Source organism: Schistocerca americana, chromosome 1 (genome assembly GCF_021461395.2).
Source record: "Schistocerca americana isolate TAMUIC-IGC-003095 chromosome 1, iqSchAmer2.1, whole genome shotgun sequence".
In the NCBI taxonomy this organism is placed as follows: domain Eukaryota; kingdom Metazoa; phylum Arthropoda; class Insecta; order Orthoptera; family Acrididae; genus Schistocerca; species Schistocerca americana.
Genome location: NC_060119.1, coordinates 1,109,066,772 through 1,109,090,870, shown reverse-complemented (window position 1 = coordinate 1,109,090,870; position 24,099 = coordinate 1,109,066,772). Strand labels below are relative to the sequence as shown.

The 24,099-nt window shown below is 43.6% G+C and overlaps 1 protein-coding gene across 8 annotated transcripts in view; it reads left to right on the top strand.

Moving 5' to 3' along the window:
- Positions 1–24,099, top strand: part of LOC124618523 (sorbin and SH3 domain-containing protein 1) — a 935,475-nt gene that overhangs the window by 860,731 nt on the left and 50,645 nt on the right. For all 8 annotated transcript variants that reach the window (XM_047145356.1, XM_047145360.1, XM_047145359.1 and 5 more), the window contains one exon: positions 23,487–23,691. In XM_047145356.1, the coding sequence (XP_047001312.1) occupies positions 23,487–23,691 (205 nt within the window). The remainder of the gene's footprint in view (positions 1–23,486; positions 23,692–24,099) is intronic.

Here is a 24,099-nt window from a genome sequence, read left to right as displayed (position 1 = left end):
CAGTACAGTTGAAGAGGAATGGACATCTCTAAAAAGGGCCATCACAGAAGTTGGGAAGGAAAACATAGGAACAAAGAAGGTAGCTGCGAAGAAACCATGGGTAACAGAAGAAATACTTCAGTTGATTGATGAAAGGAGGAAGTACAAACATGTTCCGGGAAAATCAGGAATACAGAAATACAAGTCGCTGAGGAATGAAATAAATAGGAAGTGCAGGGAAGCTAAGACGAAATGGCTGCAGAAAAATGTGAAGACATCGAAAAAGATATGTTTGTCGGAAGGACAGACTTAGCATACAGGAAAGTCAAAACAACCTTTGGTGACATTAAAAGCAACGGTGGTAACATTAAGAGTGCAACGGGAATTCCACTGTTAAATGCAGAAGAGAGAGCAGATAGGTGGAAAGAATACATCGAAAGCCTCTATGAGGGTGAAGATTTGTCTGATGTGATAGAAGAAGTAACAGGAGTCGATTTAGAAGAGATAGGGGATCCAGTATTAGAATCGGAATTTAAAAGAGCTTTGGAGGACTTACGGTAAAATAAGGCAGAAGGGATAGATAACATTCCATCAGAATTTCTAAAATCATTGGGGGAAGTGGCAACAAAACGACTATTCACGTTGGTGTGTAGAATATATGAGTCTGGCGACATACCATCTGACTTTCGGAAAAGCATCATCCACACAATTCCGAAGACGGCAAGAGCTGACAAGTGCGAGAATTATCGCACAATCAGCTTAACAGCTCATGCATCGAAGCTGCTTACAAGAATAATATACAGAAGAATGGAAAAGAAAATTGAGAATGCGCTAGGTGACGATCAGTTTGGCTTTAGGAAAAGTAAAGGGACGAGAGAGGCAATTCTGACGTTACGGCTAATAATGGAAGCAAGGCTAAAGGAAAATCAAAACACTTTCATAGGATTTGTCGACCTGGAAAAAGCGTTAGACAATATAAAATGGTGCAAGCTGTTCGAGATTCTGAAAAAAGTAGGGGTAAGCTATAGGGAGAGACGGGTCATATACAATATGTACAACAACCAAGAGGGAATAATAAGAGTGAACCATCAAGAACGAAGTGCTCGTATTAAAAAGGGTGTAAGACAAGGCTGAAGCCTTTCGCCCCTACTCTTCAATCTGTACATCGAGGATGCAATGATGGAAATAAAAGAAAGGTTCAGGAGTGGAATTAAAATACAGGGTGAAAGGATATCAATGATACGATTCGCTGAAGACATTGCTATCCTAAGTGAAAGTGAAGAAGAATTAAATGATCTGCTGAACGGAATGAACAGTCTAATGAGTACACAGTATGGTTTGAGAGTAAATCGGAGAAAGGCGAAGGTAATGAGAAGTAGTAGAAATGAGAACAGCGAGAAACTTAACGTCAGGATTGATGGTCACGAAGTCAATGAAGTTAAGGAACTCTGCTACCTAGGCAGTAAAATAACCAATGACGGACGGAGCAAGGAGGACATCAAAAGCAGACTCGCTATGGCAAAAAAGGCATTTCTGGCCAAGAGAAGTCTACTAATATCAAATACCGGCCTTAATTTGAGGAAGAAATTTCTGAGGATGTACGTCTGGAGTACAGCATTGTATGGTAGTGAAACATGGACTGTGGGAAAACCGGAACAGAAGAGAATCGAAGCATTTGAGATGTGGTGCTATAGACGAATGTTGAAAATTAGGTGGACTGATAAGGTAAGGAATGAGGAGGTTCTATGCAGAATCGGAGAGGAAAGGAATATGTGGAAAACACTGATAAGGAGAAGGGACAGGATGATAGGACATCTGCTAAGACATGAGGGAATGACTTCCATGGTACTAGAGGGACCTGTAGAGGGCAAAAACTGTAGAGGAAGACAGAGATTGGAATACGTCAAGCAAATAATTGAGGACGTAGGTTGCAAGTGCTACTCTGAGATGAAGAGGTTAGCACAGGAAAGGAATTCGTGGCGGGCCGCATTAAACCAGTCAATAGACTGATGACCAAAAAACAAAAAAAAAAAGCTATCTTTGTATTGGGCTGAAATCTTGTCAAGGCAGAATTTATTGAAGGTTTCTTCTGTTTTTAATGGATAACTGCGAAATGGCTTGTAGTTCCATGTAATATTTGGATAGCCGGCCGCGGTGGCTGTGCGGTTCTAGGCGGGGGACTATGCGCGCGGCAAACCGTGGCAAGGCGCCCCAGACCGCGCGACTATCAGACGCTTAATTTCCTTACTTAGTTACATGTTGCGTAGATCATTTCAACGTGTTTTTTTTTTATCAAAATGGTATGGTTAAAATGGCTCTGAGCACTATGGGACTTAACATCTGAGGTCATCAGTCCCCTAGAACTTAGAACTACGTAAACCTAACTAACATAACGACATCACACACATCCATGCCCGAGGCAGGATTCGAACCTGCGACCGTAGCGGTCACGTGTTTCCAGACTGAAGCGCGTAGAACCCACTCGGCCACACCGGCCGGCAAAATGGTAGGAAACGAAGGTGTGTATACATGATTAATTTTAACATTACTGGACATATATATATTTTTCAGTCATATTCATGTAGCTGCACTTAAAAAGTAGGTTCGTTCCTTTCTTTGATAGCTACCAGTTTTTAAATAAAAACTCTTCTATCGAACTGAAACAGTTGCAAGAACTTTTTTTAGGTTAGATTTAGATTGGTATTGCTGTGATATTTGTCAGAATTTTTATGTTATTGTACAAATGATCGGAAAATTTTGTTGATGCTTACTGGACTCCTTTCTCAGTCTATGACAGCTTTAATAATAGATAATAAAGGTCTTTTTTTCTTCTAGTGTTCGTTTGCAATTGTCGTGGGGTCCGTAATGAAAGCCTTTCGGAAGCTATGGATCGCGAGGGCACTTGGTTAGCTTTATTACTGTTTCCGGTTTTATGAGCGTAAATGACACTTTAGTAGCTGCAGCTAGTACTGTGTGAAGTTTTATTTTATTTTTTATTTTTGGCCTTGGGCAGTAAAGACCATACAGCCAACAGTAGTTATAAAAGTGTCATCTTAACTTAGTTGCAATTTCTACAGTAGAACAATTAAGAGATCTCAATGTACAAACATAAGTTCTTAATGTAAAATAGAAACACTAAAACACCAGCCAGTCAGCAGGAGTTACAACAATGCCATGTTAACGTTAGTGCCACCTTCACATCAGAACAATGATAAGAGTGTGAAGTACAAACATAAGTTCGTTATATAAATTAAAAACACAGAAATAGACCCACGGTTCGAACTGGGCCGGTTCCAGAGGAGAATGACACCAACAACAATTTATAATTGAAAGCTGGACAACAGCGTCCTTCATAAAGACAAGTTCTTAGTGCAAAGTAACACATAACACATTCCCATTTTTCGAACGGGATGGTTCCAAGGGGGGACAAGAGTCACACAACGTAATAGGTCAAAGCTGCATTCCGGCGTCTTTTAAATAGTTCGCGAGCAAATACACCTTACAGAACCACCTGTGCGGCCGAGTATTTGGTACGTGCCAAGATGTGTTTTAGATCTGCCACCGCCGTTGTATCCTGATTACAGTGTCAGAAGCGATCAGTTTCATCCGGTATAGATGGGCTGGGTAACATCCGTGTCTCAGCCTCATGCGGATGAGAGAGGTCACATGACGTCTATTAAGCTTCACCGAGGTGAAGCGTGGCGGAGAAGAGATGTTCGCTTGTATGTTGCGTGAACTCGTGCGCCCCATCCACCAATGCTCTCGTCAGACTGTACCGGAAGTGCGGTTTGTGCGCTCGGCTAGAACATGAAGGCACGACGGATTCCGCAGCCTGAAGCTGGCGAGAGCTCCGCACATTCCGGTCACCGCTCACGGAAACCAGCCAGTCAGAGCAGCGGAACGCAGACAATTGCTCTCAGCACCACAGTGCAGTACCGAACTGAACAACTGCACTGAGACCCTGCTGGATACAGGGTGTATCAAATAGAACCATCCGGTTTTTAAAAAATCGTAACTATTATGTTGTTTGAGATATGTGTGACAATATCGTACTGTTGGAGAAAGCAAACTCTCGAGTTTTACATAGTTCCCGCTAGGTAGCAGCACTGTGCGCTTTACATGGTTCCCGCTAGGTAGCAGCAGTATGCGCTCACTTCAGTTCTAGTAAAAATGATGTCGGAACAACAGAAAGCGTTTTTTGATCTACGTTTTGTGCAGTGCGGTTCAGTAATAACTGTTCAGCGTGACTTTCGTATTAGGTATGGTGTGGATCCTCCTACAGCACAGAGAAGTAGACGATGGCATGAACAATTCCGAAAAACAGGTTGTTTGTGTAAACGCAAATCGCCGGGTCGTCCCCGAGTGCCTGACACAGACGTCGAACGCATCCGCCATAGTTTCACAAGGAGTCCGCAGAAATTCGTTCGCCGTGCAGCTCGACAGCTCAACATGTCCGAGGTGTCCGTCTGGCGTGTGCTGTGTCGACGTTTACACATGAAACCATACAAAATCCAGCTGCTGCAAGCTCTTCGTGAAGGTGACAAACAACGACGCGTAGAGTTCTGTAATTTTGTTCTTGGCAAGACAGAGGATGACAAGTTTTCTACCACGCTTAGTGTTTAGTGACGAGGCAACATTGCATTTAAACTGAAATGTGAACGGTCATAATGTGTGAATATGGTGTACGGAACAACCACATGAAGCTGTACAGCATGAGAGGAACTCTCCAAATTTAATGTGTTTAAGGTGTACGGTCCATTTTTCAATGCCGAGTATACTATTACAGGAAGCACATGTCTCGATATACTTGAGAACTTTCTTTTCCCACTGTTGGAGATTGAGTCGAACGACTTAGTTTACCAACTGGATGGGGCACCGCCACACTGGCATCTGGAAGTGCGGGAATTTTTAAATCAACGGATTACTGAACGATGTATCGGTCTTCCTAGATCAAATGATTCAGCCTCACACTACTGGCCTCCAAGGTCATTTGACCTGACTGTATGCGATTATTTCTTGTGGGGGTTTACAAAAGACTCTGTTTATGTGCCTCTGTAGCCGGCCGGGGTGGCCGACCGGTTCTAGGCGCTACAGTCTGGAACCGCGCGACCGCTACGGTCGCAGGTTCGAATCCTGCCTCGGGCATGGATGTGTGTGATGTCCTTAGGTTAGTTGGGTTTAAGTAGTTCTAAGTTCTAGGGGACTGATGACCTCAGATGTTAAGTCCCATAGTGCTCAGAGCCATTTGAACCATTTTTGTGCCTCTGTTACCATGTCCGTGTAACACACTTTCTCCCGTTCACTTGAGAAATATTTCCTGAAAGTTTGGGCATACATTTTTGTTACACACTGTATACATACGCGATTTATCAGATAGGGTGAGCAGCACCATCGTCTACTTCTCTTTCCATGCTCATGTTTACGGAAAAGTATCGTCGTTACACGATTGAGAGAAAATGGAGCTAGGCTCAGATTAAATTTGAATTTTGTGCCTGAACTCAACACATTGCGGGCAGGCCCCGAGTTTACTCTTGTTTCGCACGCCATCCGTTAGGGACAGGTTCACAAATTCATATTGCTCTGAGCACTATGGGACTTAACATCTATGGTCATCAGTCCCCTAGAACTTAGAACTACTTAAACCTAAATAACCTAAGGACATCACACAACACCCAGTCATCACGAGGCAGCAAAAATCCCTGACCCCGCCGGGAACCCAGGCGTGGGAAGCGAGAACGCTACCGCACGACCACGAGATGCGGACTAGGGACAGGTCTAGAGAAAAGTCGTGTTTTCTACACGCTGTCTTTAGATGTCATTTGCTGTGATATATTTTAACTCCGTCGTCTATTTAGGTCTTTACACCCGTAGTCACTATATTAGACTTTATTGCCATCGTACACTTTTTGCGTATTTAGCATTTTGATTATATTGAGATATTTCAAATGGTTACTGTTTTCGTCTTCATGTTCCTCCTGCTTTCAGAGATGTCCTCCTTCAGATAACGGAAGAAAATGAACGAATATGAAACAGTTTCCGAGGTATTTGATAGCGATTGTTCTGATAACTGTGTGAATGTTTTTGTCGTTCTGAGGTCGATTAAAGTGACAGTGACATCATTAGGCCTGTAAAGAAGCATGAGTTGGCAGTGTCTTCATGTGATTTCGATAATAATGGTGAACGCGGTTCTGTTCTTGTGAATGGTTCGTTTTGACATAGTGTAAAAATGTGTGCAACTCCAAGGTGATTTTCTTAATAAAGAGAAAGAGTCCAGTAGAATGAGACTACAAGATTGCTGGGGAATATCTGGAGGCATGTAATAACGTAAACTACTTAGAGGCAGTACCAAGAAGCTATATAATATGGGACATACACACGAAATCAACTGCAGGGATGGTGAATGCCGCGCGCGATTAGCCGAGCGGTCTTGGGCGCTGCAGTCATGGTCTGTGCGGCTGATCCCGGCGGAGGTTCGAGTCTTCCCTTGGGCATGGTTGTGTGTGTTTGTCCTTAGGATAATTTAGGGTAAGTAGTGTGTAAACTTAGGGACTGATGACCTTAGCAGTTAAGTCCCATAAGATTTCACACACATCTGAACATTTTTGATGGCGAATGGGTGTATTAGATTTGTGGGAAGGGTTTTAAAAAGTGCAGTGCATCCTTGAATGATATCACATACAAGACGCTAGTGCGACCAATCTTTGTACTTGGGATACGTATTTCTTGCTTCTTGTTTACCAGCCATCATTCACTTCCATTTAAAACTGCTGGTAGAGCTACAGGATTATAAAACTTTTATTTCGTACGCTTCGGAATTTTTTTTTAGATATCTCTTGATTTTTACGCAAATATTATTGAAGTTATTTATTTACTTTTGTTTATCTTACTCATAATCGTACATTATATTACGCCCAAGATTTCTGAACTGTTTGACTTGTTCGATCATTTTATTGTTAACGGCAATTTTGATCAGCACCAGGTGCTTACCAATAAAAGCCGTGCTTGAATCGTACAATTGGTTCTACGACTCTTTTCTGACAGCGATCTGTATATAGGATGGGACAATGCTAAGCTGCACAGTGATTGAGTATACGTTAATCTGTAGTCTCTGTAGAACTGTATCGGTACGGCAAACTACCTCAAATGGGAGCGTAACTAGTGAAGCACTGCAGTGTTCAAACCAACCTTCAGTGTGAGGGCGATTTAGAGAGATGTTTGTGGGTTTCCCTCCTAATTGATGATACCCGAGAATGTAAGAGGGTTGCCCAAAAGTAACGCACCGCATTTTTTTTCTCAGCCGAAAACAATGCTACGAATGCGAAAGGTTACGTATGTATTATTTGAAGTTTCCTGTGTGAGAACGCCAAGTTTCCGTCGCTTCCGACATATAGCATAGCTGCAGGACAGTTTCAAAATGGCGTCTGTACGTGATGTACGTTACAAGCAACGTGCTTTCATTGAATTTCTCACTGCAGAGAAAGAAACTGTGGGGAATATTCACAAAAGCTTGTGCAAAGTCTATGGAGCATCTGCTGCCAACAGGGTGTGGTCTTGAGAAGGCGGTTCGGCGGAGCTCCACGATTTGCACTGGTCGGGGAGACCATCAACGGTTGTCACACCTGGCGTGTTGGAGCGAGCTGATGTCATTCGCGAGGACAGACGCATTACGACTCGAGAAGACATTTTGAGGACGATGAAAGGTGATTCACATAGCAAAGCACTTGGCTCCGCCACCAGGACAAGGATTGGTACCGACAGCGCATACACGACCTTGTTTCCCACTGGAGGGAGACCATAGAATGGGATGGAGATTGCGTGTAAAAATAGAATGTGTAGATGAAGCACCATTCTTTCGTGTGTGTAATTCTCATTATGTTCAACAAAGAGTTGTTGAAGAAAAAAATGCGGTGCATTACTTTCTGGGTAACACTCGTACTAGTGTAAAACACATTATTGGGGCATATCGCGTTTATTCGGAGTCTTTGTGTGTATTTTCTGCGTTTTGTGGGCAAGGTAGCGAACGGTCATGAAAATTCCATTCGTACGATGCGACGACGGGGACTTCCATTGCATCGGCGTAACTTTGTGGAACATAGCGTCCAGCGTCTACTACAGTGGACAACTGTTAGTGGTTGCTTCTCTGGCTTCCTGAGGCTGCAAATGCGCACAGTCCACTGCAGTGGACTCTCGCTACTGGTGTTGTGCCCTACATGCGTTTGCAGCCTCATGGCTTATTGAAAACGCCACAGAAACGATCGTTAAAAGCTGTCTGCTACAGTGAACTTCTGCACCACAAGGTTAAGACTGGCGTGTCGAATGTTCCTCTAACGGCAGCTGCTGAACGGTCCTGCTATTCAAAGTAACTGCTCCGCGCTTGGCACTGTGTGAAAGGCGGGGAGAGGACCGTAAAAATTGTGGGAAAGCTCACGAAGGTAACCCAGTCGCCTGCTTACAAAACTTCCGTGCGACTCGACTGCTGCGCTCTGCAGCAGTTCCTGCGGAAAGACAGGGAATGTAATTCGTCTGCTATCGAAAAAGAATGCTCTGGCGCTTTTAATATTTTGTGAAAAAGAGTTTGTCATATATGATGAAGGTATGTTTAGAAGGAGAATCCTCGACTGGGATTTTTTTGTTCTGCAGGTTTACAAATACTGGGTGGTATGTTTGTGTTGCCACCGTGCAAGTTACGGAAGGAGCGTTTGAAAGAATGGAACTCGTTTCAAAGGAAGTGTAATTTTATCACATTATTCATTACAGAATTTATTAATGGATGGTCTTGCTGCAATGCGAATTAATAAAATCTTATTGGGCTTCCTGCCGCATTAAGTGGATAAATTCTCACGAGCTTTCGGCCTCGTACTCCTCAGCCATTTTCAAGTCGTCAGTGCCTCGTCCTTTTAGAGCTGTACATCATACGTGAAAAATTCGAACTTCGTAATCAGTATCAGCTAAAGGCGAAGCTGGGTCGGGCGAGGGCATTTGTAACTCTCTCCACACCGTCCCGCCCTGTACAGAAAAATTATTCGACTTCCGAATTCGCATCCTGCTGCATTTCAGTACACGTTTAAAGTAAGCCAGAACAAGATATGGATATTGGTTTGAAGCAAGTGTACTGAGAGCAGTTGTCATGAAATATCAAACTACTTCGCCGGCCGCTGTGACCGAGCGGTTCTAGGCGCATCAGTCCTGAACCGCGCTGCTACTACGGTCGCAGGTTCGAATCCTGCCTCGGGCATGGATGTGTGTGCTGTCCTTAGGTTAGTTAGGTTTAAGTAGTTCTAAGTCTAGGGGACCGATGATCTCAGATGTTAAGTTCCCATAGCGCTTAGAGCCATTTTGATCAAACTACTTCGTCATTCTCTCCCTCTAGCCCAGGGTCTGGTTACGCTGTTCTAGAACGGAGACCAGACGGAATATCAATAGGTAAATTTTCAAAATCACTATATTTGGGCCTAGGAATACTTCAAGGCAGTAACCTACAATAGGATATGGAAGGGGGGGGGTGGTATCCTGTACATATGAAAAAGAAATAAATATACAATACGTGTCATCAAATTCTAACTGCTTTATGACAACTTCAAACGTATATGTGGACATTGACAACATTATGCTCAGTGCTAAAAATGAAGTGACTTACGTAGTTTTTAATGGTAGATCTTGTAAGTGTCTTGGCCATATTATTATATTTTAGTTGGAATCGCCTCAGTATTTAACCAGTGGGCACTGATGACGCCACTGTGGAAAAACAAATCTATCAATTATTCGCTTCCTATATTTTGATCGCGAACTGGGCGGATGGAGTAGGCCTCAATTTCTGTGACCACGGCCCCAGGGACAGTCTTAGATACCAATGATGAGTCCACGTGAGCTTAATTCATTCCAGTTTTGATCTACGCAGCAGTCGATCCGTTCAAATACAAACCTTTAAAAACAGCATTTGAATCGTTTCCCTCCAAGTTTTATCCATTGCGTAATGCTAACCATTTCAGGTGCCCACACACGTCTGCATCATTCGATACTTCCTCCAAAGCATTACAACCATAAAAATGACATTTCTTTATCAGTGTGCCGTGGTAGAAGGCGCTGCGGCAGGGCTGTGACGTGCAGTAGGTTAGAGAAGCCTCAGCTGACGTGAGGCGGGTTGTGTGGAACGCTTAGCCGTCAGTGAGAGCGGCTGCCGGCTGGGACGGACGACCAGCTGTGCGACCGACCTTGGGAGACCGCTGCCTCTGCCTCTGGGTCAATGTCGCCCGCATCGCATCGCCACGGGCCGGCCTTTAAACGGCGCACCGTTCACTCCTAGCTACGTCAGCACGACGGTCGGCGCCAATTCAGAGCGGAAATTACCGCTCCACTACAGTAATTTGAGATACAAGACATGTATGGAACCAGTCTTACTAGCTTAAAACCAAAATCCTCTTAAGTATCGATTTATAGCGGTACCTTCTTAAGTACGGTGATGTATCGATATTTTTCTCACAACTGCAAATGCATCGATACTATTGATAGGAAAGTATAAGATAATCGACATTTTCGACAATTCGGTGACAATACATCGATACTTTTGTATATCAGTGACTGAAATGAGATTTTAGAATCATTAGAGGTAAAGGTATCGATATATTCGAAGTATAATTTTTTTCGAAGTATAGGAGACAAAAGTATCAGCATTTTCGATATATCTGCTTTTCGATGTATCAAAAAGAGTGATATTCGTATGAAAGACATGCGGATCGGGGCAGGTTGGCGGCGTTTCCTATTTGGTTGCTGTCCACGACCGAGACTCCTCTTTTAGCTGCTGACGTCGTCTGCTAGCGTCGGAAGTTAATTTTGCTGCGCCGCATTGATTGTGATTATAGTAGTTGATTTTGTGCGTTTGTGTCATAATCGTGGTTTTATTGTTTGCTTAGCTCTCGTGGCGTATTCTGAATTACAGGAGGTCTAGGATATTTGTCCTTGGAGTGTTCTTCCAGAAGAGAGACTCAGCATATGATAAAAATAATATTTTTGGATGGGGGGGGGGGGGGGGGGGAGGGGGTGCTTACAATTGCTAAACAATGAAGAAATTTGCACTGCCATAAATAAGAACATAAGGAGATAAAAAGAACAGTGTTTAAAACTGCAAATTTGTCTGATATTGGAATAGTTAGCTGCATTGAGCGAGAAAAATAGATATTTCGTTGTGTTGCGGTTAGAAAGAAAACAAGACGCAAAGTTGGAAGTAAAAAGACGATATGTTCCGCCTTTTCATCGTTTTCCTTCCTAAATTTACTGAGCAAGAAAAAGGCTTTTCATTTACAAACGAAAATTTATATTGTTGCGGTGGATGGTCACACCAACAAATCTTTGTAAATATTTATTTTTGTACGGTACTTTTCGTATTCTCACAGATTGCATCAGTCTTCGTCAAGAACACACATTAAGAATTTTATTTTCGTCATTAATAGAAATCTACTACTGTTGACACTTCCTTAATTTTCTTCTTCTCCCTCTTCTACTTCTTCTTCTTCCTTGCCTTTCGCGTTCTCTACGGGGTCTGCGTTTGTTGTATGGGTTTTGGCACTATAGTGGCAGTTGGTGGCCGTATATCCTTTCTGACTAAATGTTATAGATAGTTTCTTAATACTGATTTTAAGTTGCAGCTTTTTGTAAACCGGCTAGTGTTTATAACCTCACTTTTACTGTACTGAACTGAACTGAGGAACGCAACGTATGTTCAAATTCTACGCGCGCAACCTCTCTGATCGGGTCCGTGTATTTTGAAAGAATTTGTGAGATCTGAAGTAGGAATCTCTTATTCACATTTGTTGTGTGAGAGCTATGTCGTTGTTGAATTACATACCAGATTTGTCAAGAAATTCGCGTAACTTGTATAAAACATTAAACTTTTTTCGTTTTATAGTAAAGAAAAACAATGCAGCGGAATGTGCACTGTTATTCAAATTTCCTGACAGATTAAAAGTATGTCCTGGACCGGGAATCGCGAACGTAAGGCTCTAGGCCCGGGGTTGGAGCCCAGGTGCGGCACAACTTTAAATCTGCCGTCAGAGTTCGTACTAACCCCACATTAGTTTTGATATCAGTACCGAAATAGTAATTCCAGCTTGGAAATATATGGAAATAAGAAACATAAAAATATTTTGAAGTTCTACTTAGTACCTCAGTTCAATTTCGACTCAAAGTAACGATATCCAATTGGGTTCAGCGATTAGTAATGTGACTGTTTATCTGAAGTGTCTATTATTGTATCCATTTTAGTTCGTGAATGCGACGCTGATAACAATTCTGACAATGATGCAACGACCATTATTTAAGATAGTTAGATACTTCTTGCTGAATTTGAATCCAAAAAATGTATGTTTTCCTTCACGTTGGTCCAAAAACAAGGGCAGACGAAGTAAATGTGACTGCTCTCTGCCTTTAAATCTTCCGTGAAACTTCAGTTTTCAAACTGGAGGCCATATTTAATTTTGAAGAGTATGCGTTTATTGACTGCAGGACTCAATTTAGTGGCGGAATTGTCAATTCTTCATTTTTTTAACACTTGTCCAGCACTTTGGCAGTCAACAACGGCTGAGAATTAGGCCTAGAAATAAAAAGCCTTCTGGTCATGTTTGACAAAACCAAAAATGGCTCTCTCATGTTAGAATTCGATTTCCAACGCGGCCTTTACTATTTTCAGCGTTTTCCTTCGAGAATCCCTCTCATTCTTTTTTGCTCATGTCTTAAGTGACCCCTGACATTTAGTGAGCGTTCCATGAATTTAACATTGTCTGTGATGTTCTTTATTATGTCTCAAATATAAATGTGACGCTGCAAATACTAAATCTTCGTTTCGTCAAGCTTGACAGCATGTGTGGAGATAAGCTGTGACTACGTACATCTAAAACACCGTAATAGTATACAGAAAATACAGTTATGAAAGCCCGACACATCGGCGAATTGTATCAATATTGTCAGTACATTGACAGTATACACTGACGAGCCAAAACATTATGACCACATGGTTAATAGCTTGTTGGTCCATTTTTGGAAAGCAATGCAACACCGATTATGCGTACCATCGATTCTACAGTTTGTTGGTAGGTTTGTGGCATTAGATGTCTACATAAAAGTCGTGTAATTACCGTAATTTAACGGGCTGCCCATTTGTGTACTGTCTGATAGCGCCCAATACCGATTCCATCGGTTTCACGTCATGCTAATTTGATGACCAAGACATCAACGTCATTTCACTATCATCCTCTTCAAACCTCTGTCGCACTATTCTGGATTCGCGAAACGTACAGTTACGAGGCCTGTCTAAAAAGTATCCGACCTTTGGCCAGAAAAAATATTTCGAATACCTGACGGGATTGGGACCCTAATCCCCTTCAAAGTAGGCCTCTTGTGCTTGCACACACTTAGCCCACCGATCCTCCCACTGCTGGAAACACCTCTGGAAGTCTTCTTTTGGTATGGTGTTCAGCTCCATTGTCGCGTTCCGCATTATCTGTTCTCTACTATCAAAACGGGATCCTTTCAGTGGCGTCTTCAATTTTGAAAACAACCAGAAATCGCAAGGAGCCATGTCTGGGGAGTAGGGAGGTTGGCGAACGGCTGTAATTCCATGTTTGGCCAAGAAATTTTGGATCAAGTGAGATGAATGTGCGGGGGCGTTGTCGTGATGCAGTTGCCAGGTTTTCGCCGTCCACGTGTCTGGCCTTTTGCGCCGAACTGCCTCACGGAGTCGCCAGAGGACATCTTGATAGTACTCCTTTGTCACTGTTTGTCCTTCCGGTGCGTATTCGTGATGCACAATTCCAAAGACGTCAAAGAAGACAGTCAGAATCACTTTGATTTTGCTTCGCACCTGCCGCACTTTCTTCGGTCTTGGAGACTCGGGATACTTCCATTGCGACAACTGTATTTTTGTTTGTGGGTCGTACCCGTACACCCACGACTCGTCTCCAGTTATCACGGTGTTCAGAAACCCAGGATCAGTGTTGGTGGTGTCCAGAAGGTCCTGTGCAATGTCAAAACGGAGGTCTTTTTGTTCCGGCGACCACTACATTGGCACGAATTTCGCAGCCTCTCGGTGCGTGTTCAAATCATCACGCAAAATTGCATGTGCAGAATCTTTACTCACTCCAACCGCTTGGGTAACCTCCCGCACGGTCAAACGATGACCCGCCATCACCAAATTTCGCACTTTCTCAACAACAGCTGGACTCCGAGCAGTTTGGGGCCACTCTCCGCTGATGTATGGCCATTTTTGAATCGGTTGAACCATTCCTTAATTTCTGTTACATGTATCGAATCTTCAACAAACACCTGCTGAATCTTAAAGAATTGTTTCGCTTTGTAAATCACGAAGCTTATCACAAAATTTGATGCAGTATCTTTGCTCAACACGTTCAGTCATCTTGAGAGAATCGGTAATCCGACGAACATGTTGTGTAGCGCCTCATTCAGCGACCGACAGGCAACGACTGACGCTTGGAAGGCGGCACAAAATTCACGCATGCGCGTAAAGGTCTAGATCCTTTATTGTGTACAGTGAGGCCGGGCTATCGTCTCTATTTTGCGCGGGAAAATCGAAGGTCGGATACGTTTTAGACAGACCTCTTATACTGCTGAAATATGCCATCGCCGTCAGGGAAGACATCGAGTATGAAGGTATGCAAGTGGTCCGGTACTGAAATGATGTCTTCGATTACAGCCACAGGTCCCATGCAAGTGCATGAGAATGTTTTCCATAGCATAATACTGCTCCCACCGTGGTGCGCCGTGCTTCTTAGGAGTCGCCGTTCGCCTCGATGACGGCGTTGCTAGAAACATGATTTATCCGAAGAGCCGACACGTTTCCAATGATTCACGGTCGAATCCTGATGCTCCCTTGCCCACTATAATCGTGATTGTCGATGTCATTGGATCTACAAAGGACCACGTAGGCGTTGTTTTGCTGTGAAGTTCCGTGTTCAAAAATGTACCATCAACAGCGTGCTCCGAAACAATTGCACGTGCCCCACCGTTGTGCTGTTTCGGCGAAGATACCACAGATCACCATCTATCCTACTTAACAGAGCAGACAAACCTCTGAACCTCGTGTTCTTGAAGAGTCTTGGACGTCTAACAACTTGGCGCCTAATGGGATTTTCACTGTCCTTCTACCTCTTTCAGTAGATGCTCACGACAGTAGCACGTGGACATTCGACCAGCTTCGCCGTTTTCGAGATACTAGTTCACAGGCTCTGCGTGATAATAATCTGTCCTTTGTCAAAGTCGCTTATCTCAGTGGATTTCCCCATTTGCAGCCCATATCTTCGCTATGGTGATCCCCCCTCAGTCTCTGCTCCGCTTACATAATTTCCTAACTATGTCATGTGGCCGCAACGCCACCAGGCGGCGTCCAACGTCCTGATGTGCAGTGGACATAACGGTTTGGCTGTTCAGTGTAGTATTGATACATGAATATAAAGTTAAACTTTCAAACTGCTGTAGAAACAACATCACTGGTCACAATGACGTCAAATTGCAACGGAATATTATCGGAGAAGGGGAAACGTACTGCAGAAGAAAAATAAATAGTTACAAAACGTAGCAATAGATGGCGCGGTAAGCATCATAATTTAATAGTGGTCGACTACAAATGACAAATGAATCATACAACAATGCCTAATGTGTACATTTGATGTTAAACAGACTGTGCATGGGCGTACAGGTGTGATACTGTTAGTTACATAAGCCCATCCACCACATCAAGGTCATGTCACATCGGATGGGAAAAATGGGTTTTTAATTATCCTGAGGCCAAAAACGGCAGAAAAAGCATCACTCACGTCTGTTTATAATTGTCCTGAGGCCAAAAACCACATAAAAGCATCAATCACATCGGTTTTTAATTGTCCTGAGGCCAAAAACCGCATAAAAAGCATCAATCAAATGGGTTTTTAATTGTCCTGAGGCCAAAAACCGCATAAAAGCATGAATCAGAATCGAATCGGATTATTAACTTCAGTGTGACTGGCGCAAAACATGTTCAGTATGCTGTCCACAGTTTTCTGCAACAAATTGAAATCGAGGAAAAGCATGTTCCATAACTGATCGCAGTTTTTTCGAGGTCACGTTCAGAATGTGTTGCGCAATGCGTGCCTTCAATGCAGCCAAGTTTTCAGTCGGAACACTGAACACAACGTCTTTCAGATAGCTCCACACGGATCAAGATCAGGTGACCGGAACGGCTAAAGGGAAATGGCGGCTGAGAATTCTAGCATTTCCTAAATGGCGCTTCAGCAGCTGCTTAACTGGATTTGCAATGTGCAGAGGTGCGTCATCTTACATAAAAATGATCCCATCCACGCTGTTGGAGAGCTGGAATGACGTAGTTGCGCAAAAGACACTCGTAGCGCTTACCAGTGACGGTACAGGTAACAGGACCGGAAGCACCTATCTCTTCGAAAAAAACCATGACCCTATGGTAAATGATGCCGTAAACCCGCACCACACAGTGACCTTTTCAGGATGAAGTGGTACTGGTTGATTTGAGTGAGGGTTTCCCGTTGCTTATATTCGACAGTTCTATGTATTGACATATCCTGTCAGATGGAAGTGGGCTTCGTCTGTCCACAAAAATCTTCCACGGCCGATCATTGTCCCCTTCCATGCGAGCAAGAAATTGTGAAGCAAAGATCTCTCTCTTGCTGGCACATCAACAGGAAGCAACTCGTGCACATGGGTAATTTTGAACGGATAGCAAAGAAGGATGTTTCGTAGGATTTTACGCCCCGTACTCACGGGTATATCCAATGTTCGGGTAATTCTCCGTGCACTACACATGTGCGCACCACCACCCGTCTCCTCCTGCATTGCTGTGACCACTGCTTCCACTGATGTCGAATCAATTCGTTTCCTCCTTCTACCAGGTTGCACGCCAAAAGAACCCGTCTTTTCGAATTTCCGAATCATTTTTTGTAGACCCACAGCAGTCAGCGGACAAACTCCTTTTTTCGAACCCGTCAGTGTCCGAAACTTCTGCAGAGCGACGTGTGCACAGACACCATTCTTGTAATACAGCTTTACAGGCAGAGCGCGATCCTGCATTGAGACAGTCATGGCGAATGTCGCAGACACGAAAGGAGGAAAAGCCATGTACCCGACGTGTTTATACCAACTTCCATGGGTTGTGCGCATGACAGCTGTTTTCACTTACGTATTCTGACACATACAGCGCCATCTATTGATCTGTTTTCACACTATCTTTTTTTCTTCTGCCATACGTTTCCTCCCTTCTCCGATAATATTCAGTTTGCAATTTGACGTCATTCTGACCAGTGGTGTTATTTCTACAGCTTTTTGAAAGTTTAATTATGATCACTCTGTATTCACGTATCTCGTTGCCATCCTTATACGAGCATCTTGAAAGGCATCGCAACAATTGCGTAGTCTGTGATAAATGGACGAGTTACTGTGTACATCAGAAATATATACACTACTGGCCATTAAAATTGCTACACCACGAAGATGACGTGCTACAGACCCGAAATTTAACCGACAGGAAGAAGATGCTGTGATATGCAAATCATTAGCTTTTCAGAGCATTCACACAAGGTTGGCGCCGGTGGCGACACCTACAGCGTGCTGACATGAGGAAAGTTTCCAACTGATTTCTCATACACAAACAGCAGCTGACCGGCGTTGCCTGTTGAAACGTTGTTGTGATGCCTCGTGTAAGGAGGAGAAATGCGTACCATCGCGTTTCCGACTTTGACAAAGGTCGGATTGTAGCCTATCGCGATTGCGGTTTATCGTATCGCAACATTGCTGCTTGCTTTCGCCGAGATCCAGTGACTGTTAGCAGCGTATGGAATCGGTGGGATAAGGAGGGTAATACGGAACGCCGTGCTGGATCCCAACGGCCTCGTATCACTAGCAGTCGAGATGACAGGCATCTTATCCGCGTGGCAGTAACGGATCGTGCAACCACGTCTCGATCCCTGAGACAACAGATGGGGACGTTTGCAATACAACAACCATATGCACGAACAGTTCGAAGACGTTTGCAGCAGCATGAACTATCAGCTCGGAGACCACGGCTGCGATTACCCTTGACGCTGCATCACAGACAGGAGCGCCTGCGATTGTGTACTCAATGACGAACCTGGGTGCACGAATGGCAAAACGTCATTTTTTCGGATGAATCCAGGTTCTGTTTATAGCATCATGATGATCGCATCCGTGTTTGGCGACATCACTGTGAACACACATTGGAAGCGTGTATTCGTCATCGCCATACTGGCGTATCACCCGGCGTGATGGTATGGGGTGCCATTGGTTACACGTCTCGGTCACCTCTTGTTCGCATTGACGGCACTTTGAACAGTGGACGTTACATTTCAGATGTGTGGCTCTACCCTTCATCCAATCCCTGCGAAACCCTATATTTCAGCAGGATAATGCACGACCGCATGTTGCAGGTCCTGTACGGGCCTTTCTGGATACAGAAAATGGTCGACTGCTGCCCTGGCCAGCACATTCTACAGATCTCTCACCAATTGGAAACGTCTGGTCAATGGTGGCCGAGCAACTGGCTCGTCACAATACGCCAGTCACTACTCTTGATGAACTGTGGTATCGTGCTGAAGCTGCATGGGCAGCTGTACCCGTACACGCCATCCAAACTCTGTTTGACTCAATGCCCAGTCGTATCAAGGCCGTTATTACGGCCAGAGGTGGTTGTTCTGGGTACTGGTTTCTCAGGATCTGTGCACCCAAATTGCGTGAAAATGTAACCACATGTCAGTCCTAGTATAATATAATTGTCCAATGCATTTCTTCTTGGTGTAGCAATTTTAATGGCCAGTAGTGTACTTTTAGAAAACGTTAAGTTATGGTTTCTAGTTTCTTTCTTATCAATTGACAATATTGAAAAATGAACCGTTTTCGTAAACGTAAGACCGAATCTACCCGTTCACCAACACCCACTACTCGCTAGGATGTACCGTGCGAAGAGATGGATCGGAGTTTCACACGAGCGGTGCTTCCTATATCCGTGCTGATTTTTGGAGAGATGTTACCTTTCCCACGACCGGCTGCTGGCGAGTTGATGGAAAGTAGCGCGCGCTTTGGCCACTGCCGGCGCCTACGTCAGCAGCAGAGCCAGCGCCTGGCGACGCCCACGTAAATAGGCTGTTCGCCAGACGCAGTTTTTCCGCGTGCACGTTTTTTAGCGGTGTGCCGTTGTCGACGTGGGTGCGGAACGCCAATGAGGGCGTAAATGGAAAATTCAGAGTGAGTAGCGAATACTGTGTAACGTCACGGCGCGCGGAAAAGAAAATTTGCATTTCAAGTGGCTTTTCCGGCGTGTAGCACGTGACCTGTATTCACTCTGTTCGCAACTCTCCACTGGCGGGCGGTTACATCCGTGGCATATCGAAAGGGTAGTTCTTGTAGTTCCACTGTGTCGTGCTTCATGGGCGTGTCCTGTCGCAACTGTGATCTCAGCCCTTGTAAGTAATACATACACTTAATGATAGTAGAAGCTGACTATACTAGTTATGACATTTATTTTGCAATTGCGGTAACATTCCCTTTCCTTAGCTTGTCATATCAGTAATTCTTACGGAAAACTAAGAAAGATAAAAACTTGAGATAGAGATAATCATATATTATTTGATCAGATATTTATATATCAATGCGTATAGTAGATTATTATTTTAGTCTAGGCGTCCTTTACCTTATAACCAAAAAAAGCAACAATATTACTCCTTCACAGTGACTGACAAGTTCTAGCAATGCACGAATGCTATGGTTGTATCGATAGTAAATTATTATGGATGTACTTAAATCTTTGTTGTAATTCCTGTGGCTACGAAAAATCATAATCTTTCTGATTCATCCAATCATGTATTCAATATCTACTAAGATCTTCTTTTCGGTATTTTTAATTAAATGAATGAATGGATTAATTCATTAATATTTCATTCTTCCGTAAGCTATGGTGGAAATTCCTTTTCCACTTACCGTCCTGTTTCTGTCAGTTAAACTCCAGTAACTAACTAGCGATGCTATTTCATCCAAATATAACTAGCTCCATGTCTCCTTCATTCGGTAACTTATACTTTGTGTCAAGTTCTGTTTCATTGCATTTGTCAATTAGTAATATATTTTTTCCTTATAAAAAGAAAATCAGTTATGTAATGATTGTCATCATACATCTGATTGTGTAATTAATTTTCCCATATCGGTAATGCCTATGGATTAGCTACCAATGATGATCAGTACAATTGCCAATCCAAAAAGTTTACTTTACACATATTTCCAAACCCGTTCGAGATGTAACTCACATCGCGATCGGCTAACTGATCACTTTTTATTCGTCACCATAGATAGTACTTCATTACCCAGATTAATTATTTATGTTGTAAGTCTCGGTTTCGTTTCTTCTCCCCTTAATTTGGAAAAAAATTTCGATATTAATTGGAACACATTTACATAAAACAGCAAACTTAACCAGTTTACCCCAAAGATAATTACTTTCTTATTACTAGTTGGATTACCGTACTCTGGCGAGCAATATACCAAGTCGACTCCAAACCTAGAACTCGATTGCCCAGAAAAATCATTCTAGCCATTAGTACAAACTATAGAAAAGCAAATGAACATCGTTGTTAGAACTTTTCAACAGCGCAATATCGTATTTTATGACTGTCCGTTGGTTCTACAGCTTCAGTGACGTGGGCGTTGTGTAGCGTCCAAGGCACATACTTCAACATTTTTTAAATTCAGATAAGTTGGGAGCATGGACGATAAATAGTTTGGACAAGAAGAGAATAGAAGCTTTCGAAATGTGGTGCTACAGAAGAATGCTGAAGATTAGATGGGTAGATCACATAACTAATGACGAGGTATTGAATAGAATTGGGGAGAAGAGGAGTTTGTGCCACAACTTGACAAGAAGAAGGGACCGGTTGGTAGGACATGTTCTGAGGCATCAAGGGATCAGAAATTTAGCATTGGAGGGCAGCGTGGAGGGTAAAAATCGTACTAAGCAGATTCAGAAGGATGTAGGTTGCAGTAAGTACTGGGAGATGAAGAAGCTTGCACAGAATAGAGTAGCATGGAGAGCTGCATCAAACCAGTCTCAGGACTGAAGACCACAACAACAACAACAAGTTGGGAGCTCCGTCTTCTCCCGCAAACTTCTATGGCTCTGTAACAAACTTTTCAATCTAATTCACAATACACAAAAAAATTACAATACACGTCATTTAGACTACAGAACTTTTATTAGTATACAGCTTAACATTTATCTGTGCGTTAGACTGCGTGAAACATTTCTTACGTGATGCATTATTCTCATTTTGAACTGAAAGTTCTATCCACTATGTATGTGGAAGACTTACATGCTTCGTTTAGACATTTTGTCACGGCTCCACGACCCTAACAATGCTACAAATATGCAATAAATATTAACCATCTGATAATGACTCGCTAGGAAATTGGAAACCGATAATGGAAAGTAAAAATTGAAGAATAAAACAAAAGGTGACCGGTCACAATAACTTTCTGAAAACCTTTATGCTTATTTCAGCCCGCTAGATGGCACTGTCATAGGTCAAATGGATATCAACTGCGTTTTTTAAAATAAACCCCCATTTTTATTACATATTCGTGTAGTACGTAAAGAAATACGAATGTTTTAGTTGGACTACTTTTTTCGCTTTGTGATGGATGGCGCTTAAATAGTCACGAGCGTGTAACTACGTGGTATCACCTAACATTCCGCCAGTGCGGACGGTATTTGCTTCGTGATACATTAACCGTGTTAAAATGGACCGTTTACCAATTGCGGAAAAGGTCGATATCGTTTTGATGTATGGCTATTGTGATCAGAATGCCCAACGGGCGTGTGCTATGTATGCTGCTCATTCGCAGGATAGTTACGTTATTTAAGGAAACAGGAATGTTCAGCCACATGTGAAACGTCAACCGCGACCTGCAACAAATGATGATGCCCAAGTAGGTGTTTTAACTGCTGTCGCGGCTGATCTGCACATCAGTAGCAGAGAAATTGCGCGAGAATCGGGAATTCCAAAAACGCCGGTGTTGAGAACCGTATTTCTATGCACCAGGAATTGCATGGCGACGACTTTGAACGTCGTGTACAGTTCTGTCACTGGACACAAGAGAAATTACGGGACGATGACAGATTTTTTGGACGCGTTCTATTTAGCGATGAAGCGTCAGTCACCAACAGCGGTAACGTAAACCGGCATAATATGCACTATTGGGCAACTGAAAATCCACGATGGCTGCGACAAGTGGAACATCAGCGACCTTGGCGGGTTAATGTATAGTACGGCATTATGGGAGAAAGGATAATTGGCCCCCATTTTAGCGATGGGAATCTGAATGGTGCAATGTATGCTGATTTCGTACGTAATATTACACCGATGTTACTACAAGAGGTTTCACTGCATGACAGAATGGCGATGTACTTCCAACATGATGGATGTCCCGCACATAGCTCGCGTGCGGTTGAAGCAGCATTGAATAGAACATTTCATGACAGGTGGATTGGTCGTCGAAGCACCATACCATGGCCCGCACGTTCACTGGTTCTGACGTCCCCGGATTTCTTTCTGTGGGAAAAGTTGAAGGATATTTGCTATCGTGATCCACCGACAACGCCTGACAACATGCGTCAGCGCATTGTCAAAGCATGCGCTAACATTACGGAAGGCGAACTACTCGCTGTTGAGAGGAATGTCGTTACAGGTATTGCCAAATGCATTGAGTTTGACGGACATCATTTTGAGAATTTATTGCATTAATATGGTATTTACAGGTAATCACTCTGTAACAGCATGCGTTCTCAGAAATGATAAGTTCACAAAGGTACATGTGTTACATTGGAACAACCGAAATAAAATGTTCAAACGTACCTACCTTCTGTATTTTAATTTAAAAAACCTACCTGTTACCAACTGTTCGTCTAAAATTGTGAGCCATATGTTTTTGACTATTACAGCGCCATCTATCACAAAGCGAAAAACGTGGTCCAACTAAAACATTCATATTTCTACGTACTACACGAATATGTAATAAAAATGGGGGTTCCTATTTAAAAAAAACGTAGTTGATATCCGTTTGACCAATGGCGGCGTCATCTAGCGGGCCAGCCATAGCGCCATCTGGTTTCCCCCTTCAAGCTAGACAAGTTTCGTTCTTTGTAGTTTTTTCGTTTGACGCTTATTTCGTGAGTTATTTGGCCCAGTCACGTCAATGGACGACCCTGTATTATACGTTGTGTTTTTGGCGTTTCGGTTCTTTTGTCCAACCCCCGTATTGTACAGTAGTTCTCCGAAGTCAGGTATATGGTGTTTAGCTGGCGGATGGAGAGAGAGTAGCGGACGTTTCCGGCTGCGGCGGCTTAAGGTAAACACGCCACGCGCCGCCTACTTGGCAGCGCTACTTGTATGTGGGCCGCGGGCGAGGCTGACGGAGACGCCGTCGTCTGGTTGCAGAGTCGCCGCACCGCTATGTGGAGTCGGAGGTGACCATCCACTACCGCAGTCCGGTGCGGTCCGAGGCGAAGGAGGCGCTCTCCGAGGAGGAACTGGCCCGCCGGCAGGCGGAGGCTATGCGCAGGATCTACCAGGAGGAGCGCCGCCGCAAGTACCTGCAGGAGCTGCAAGACATGCACAGCCGCCGCCACACCGACAACTTCACGTGAGTACGCTCCAGCTGCGTGGCGGTGGCGCTACATCTACATCTACATCCATACTCCAGGCGGAGGGTACCTTGAGTACCTCTGTCCGTTCTCCGTTCTATTCCACTCTCGTATTGTTCGTGGAAAGAAAGATTGTCGATATGCTTCTGTGTGGGCTCTAATCTCTCTGATTTTATCCTCATGGTCTCTTCGCGAGATATACGTAGGAGGGAGCAATATACTGCTTGACTCCTCGGTGAAGGTATGTTCTCGAAACTTCAACAAAAGCCCGTACCGAGCTACTGAGCGTCTCTCCTGCAGAGTCTTCCACTGCAGTTTATCAGTCATCTCCGTAACGCTTTCGCGATTACTAAATGATCCTGTAACGAAGCGCGCTGCTCTCCGTTGGATCTTCTCTATCTCTCCTA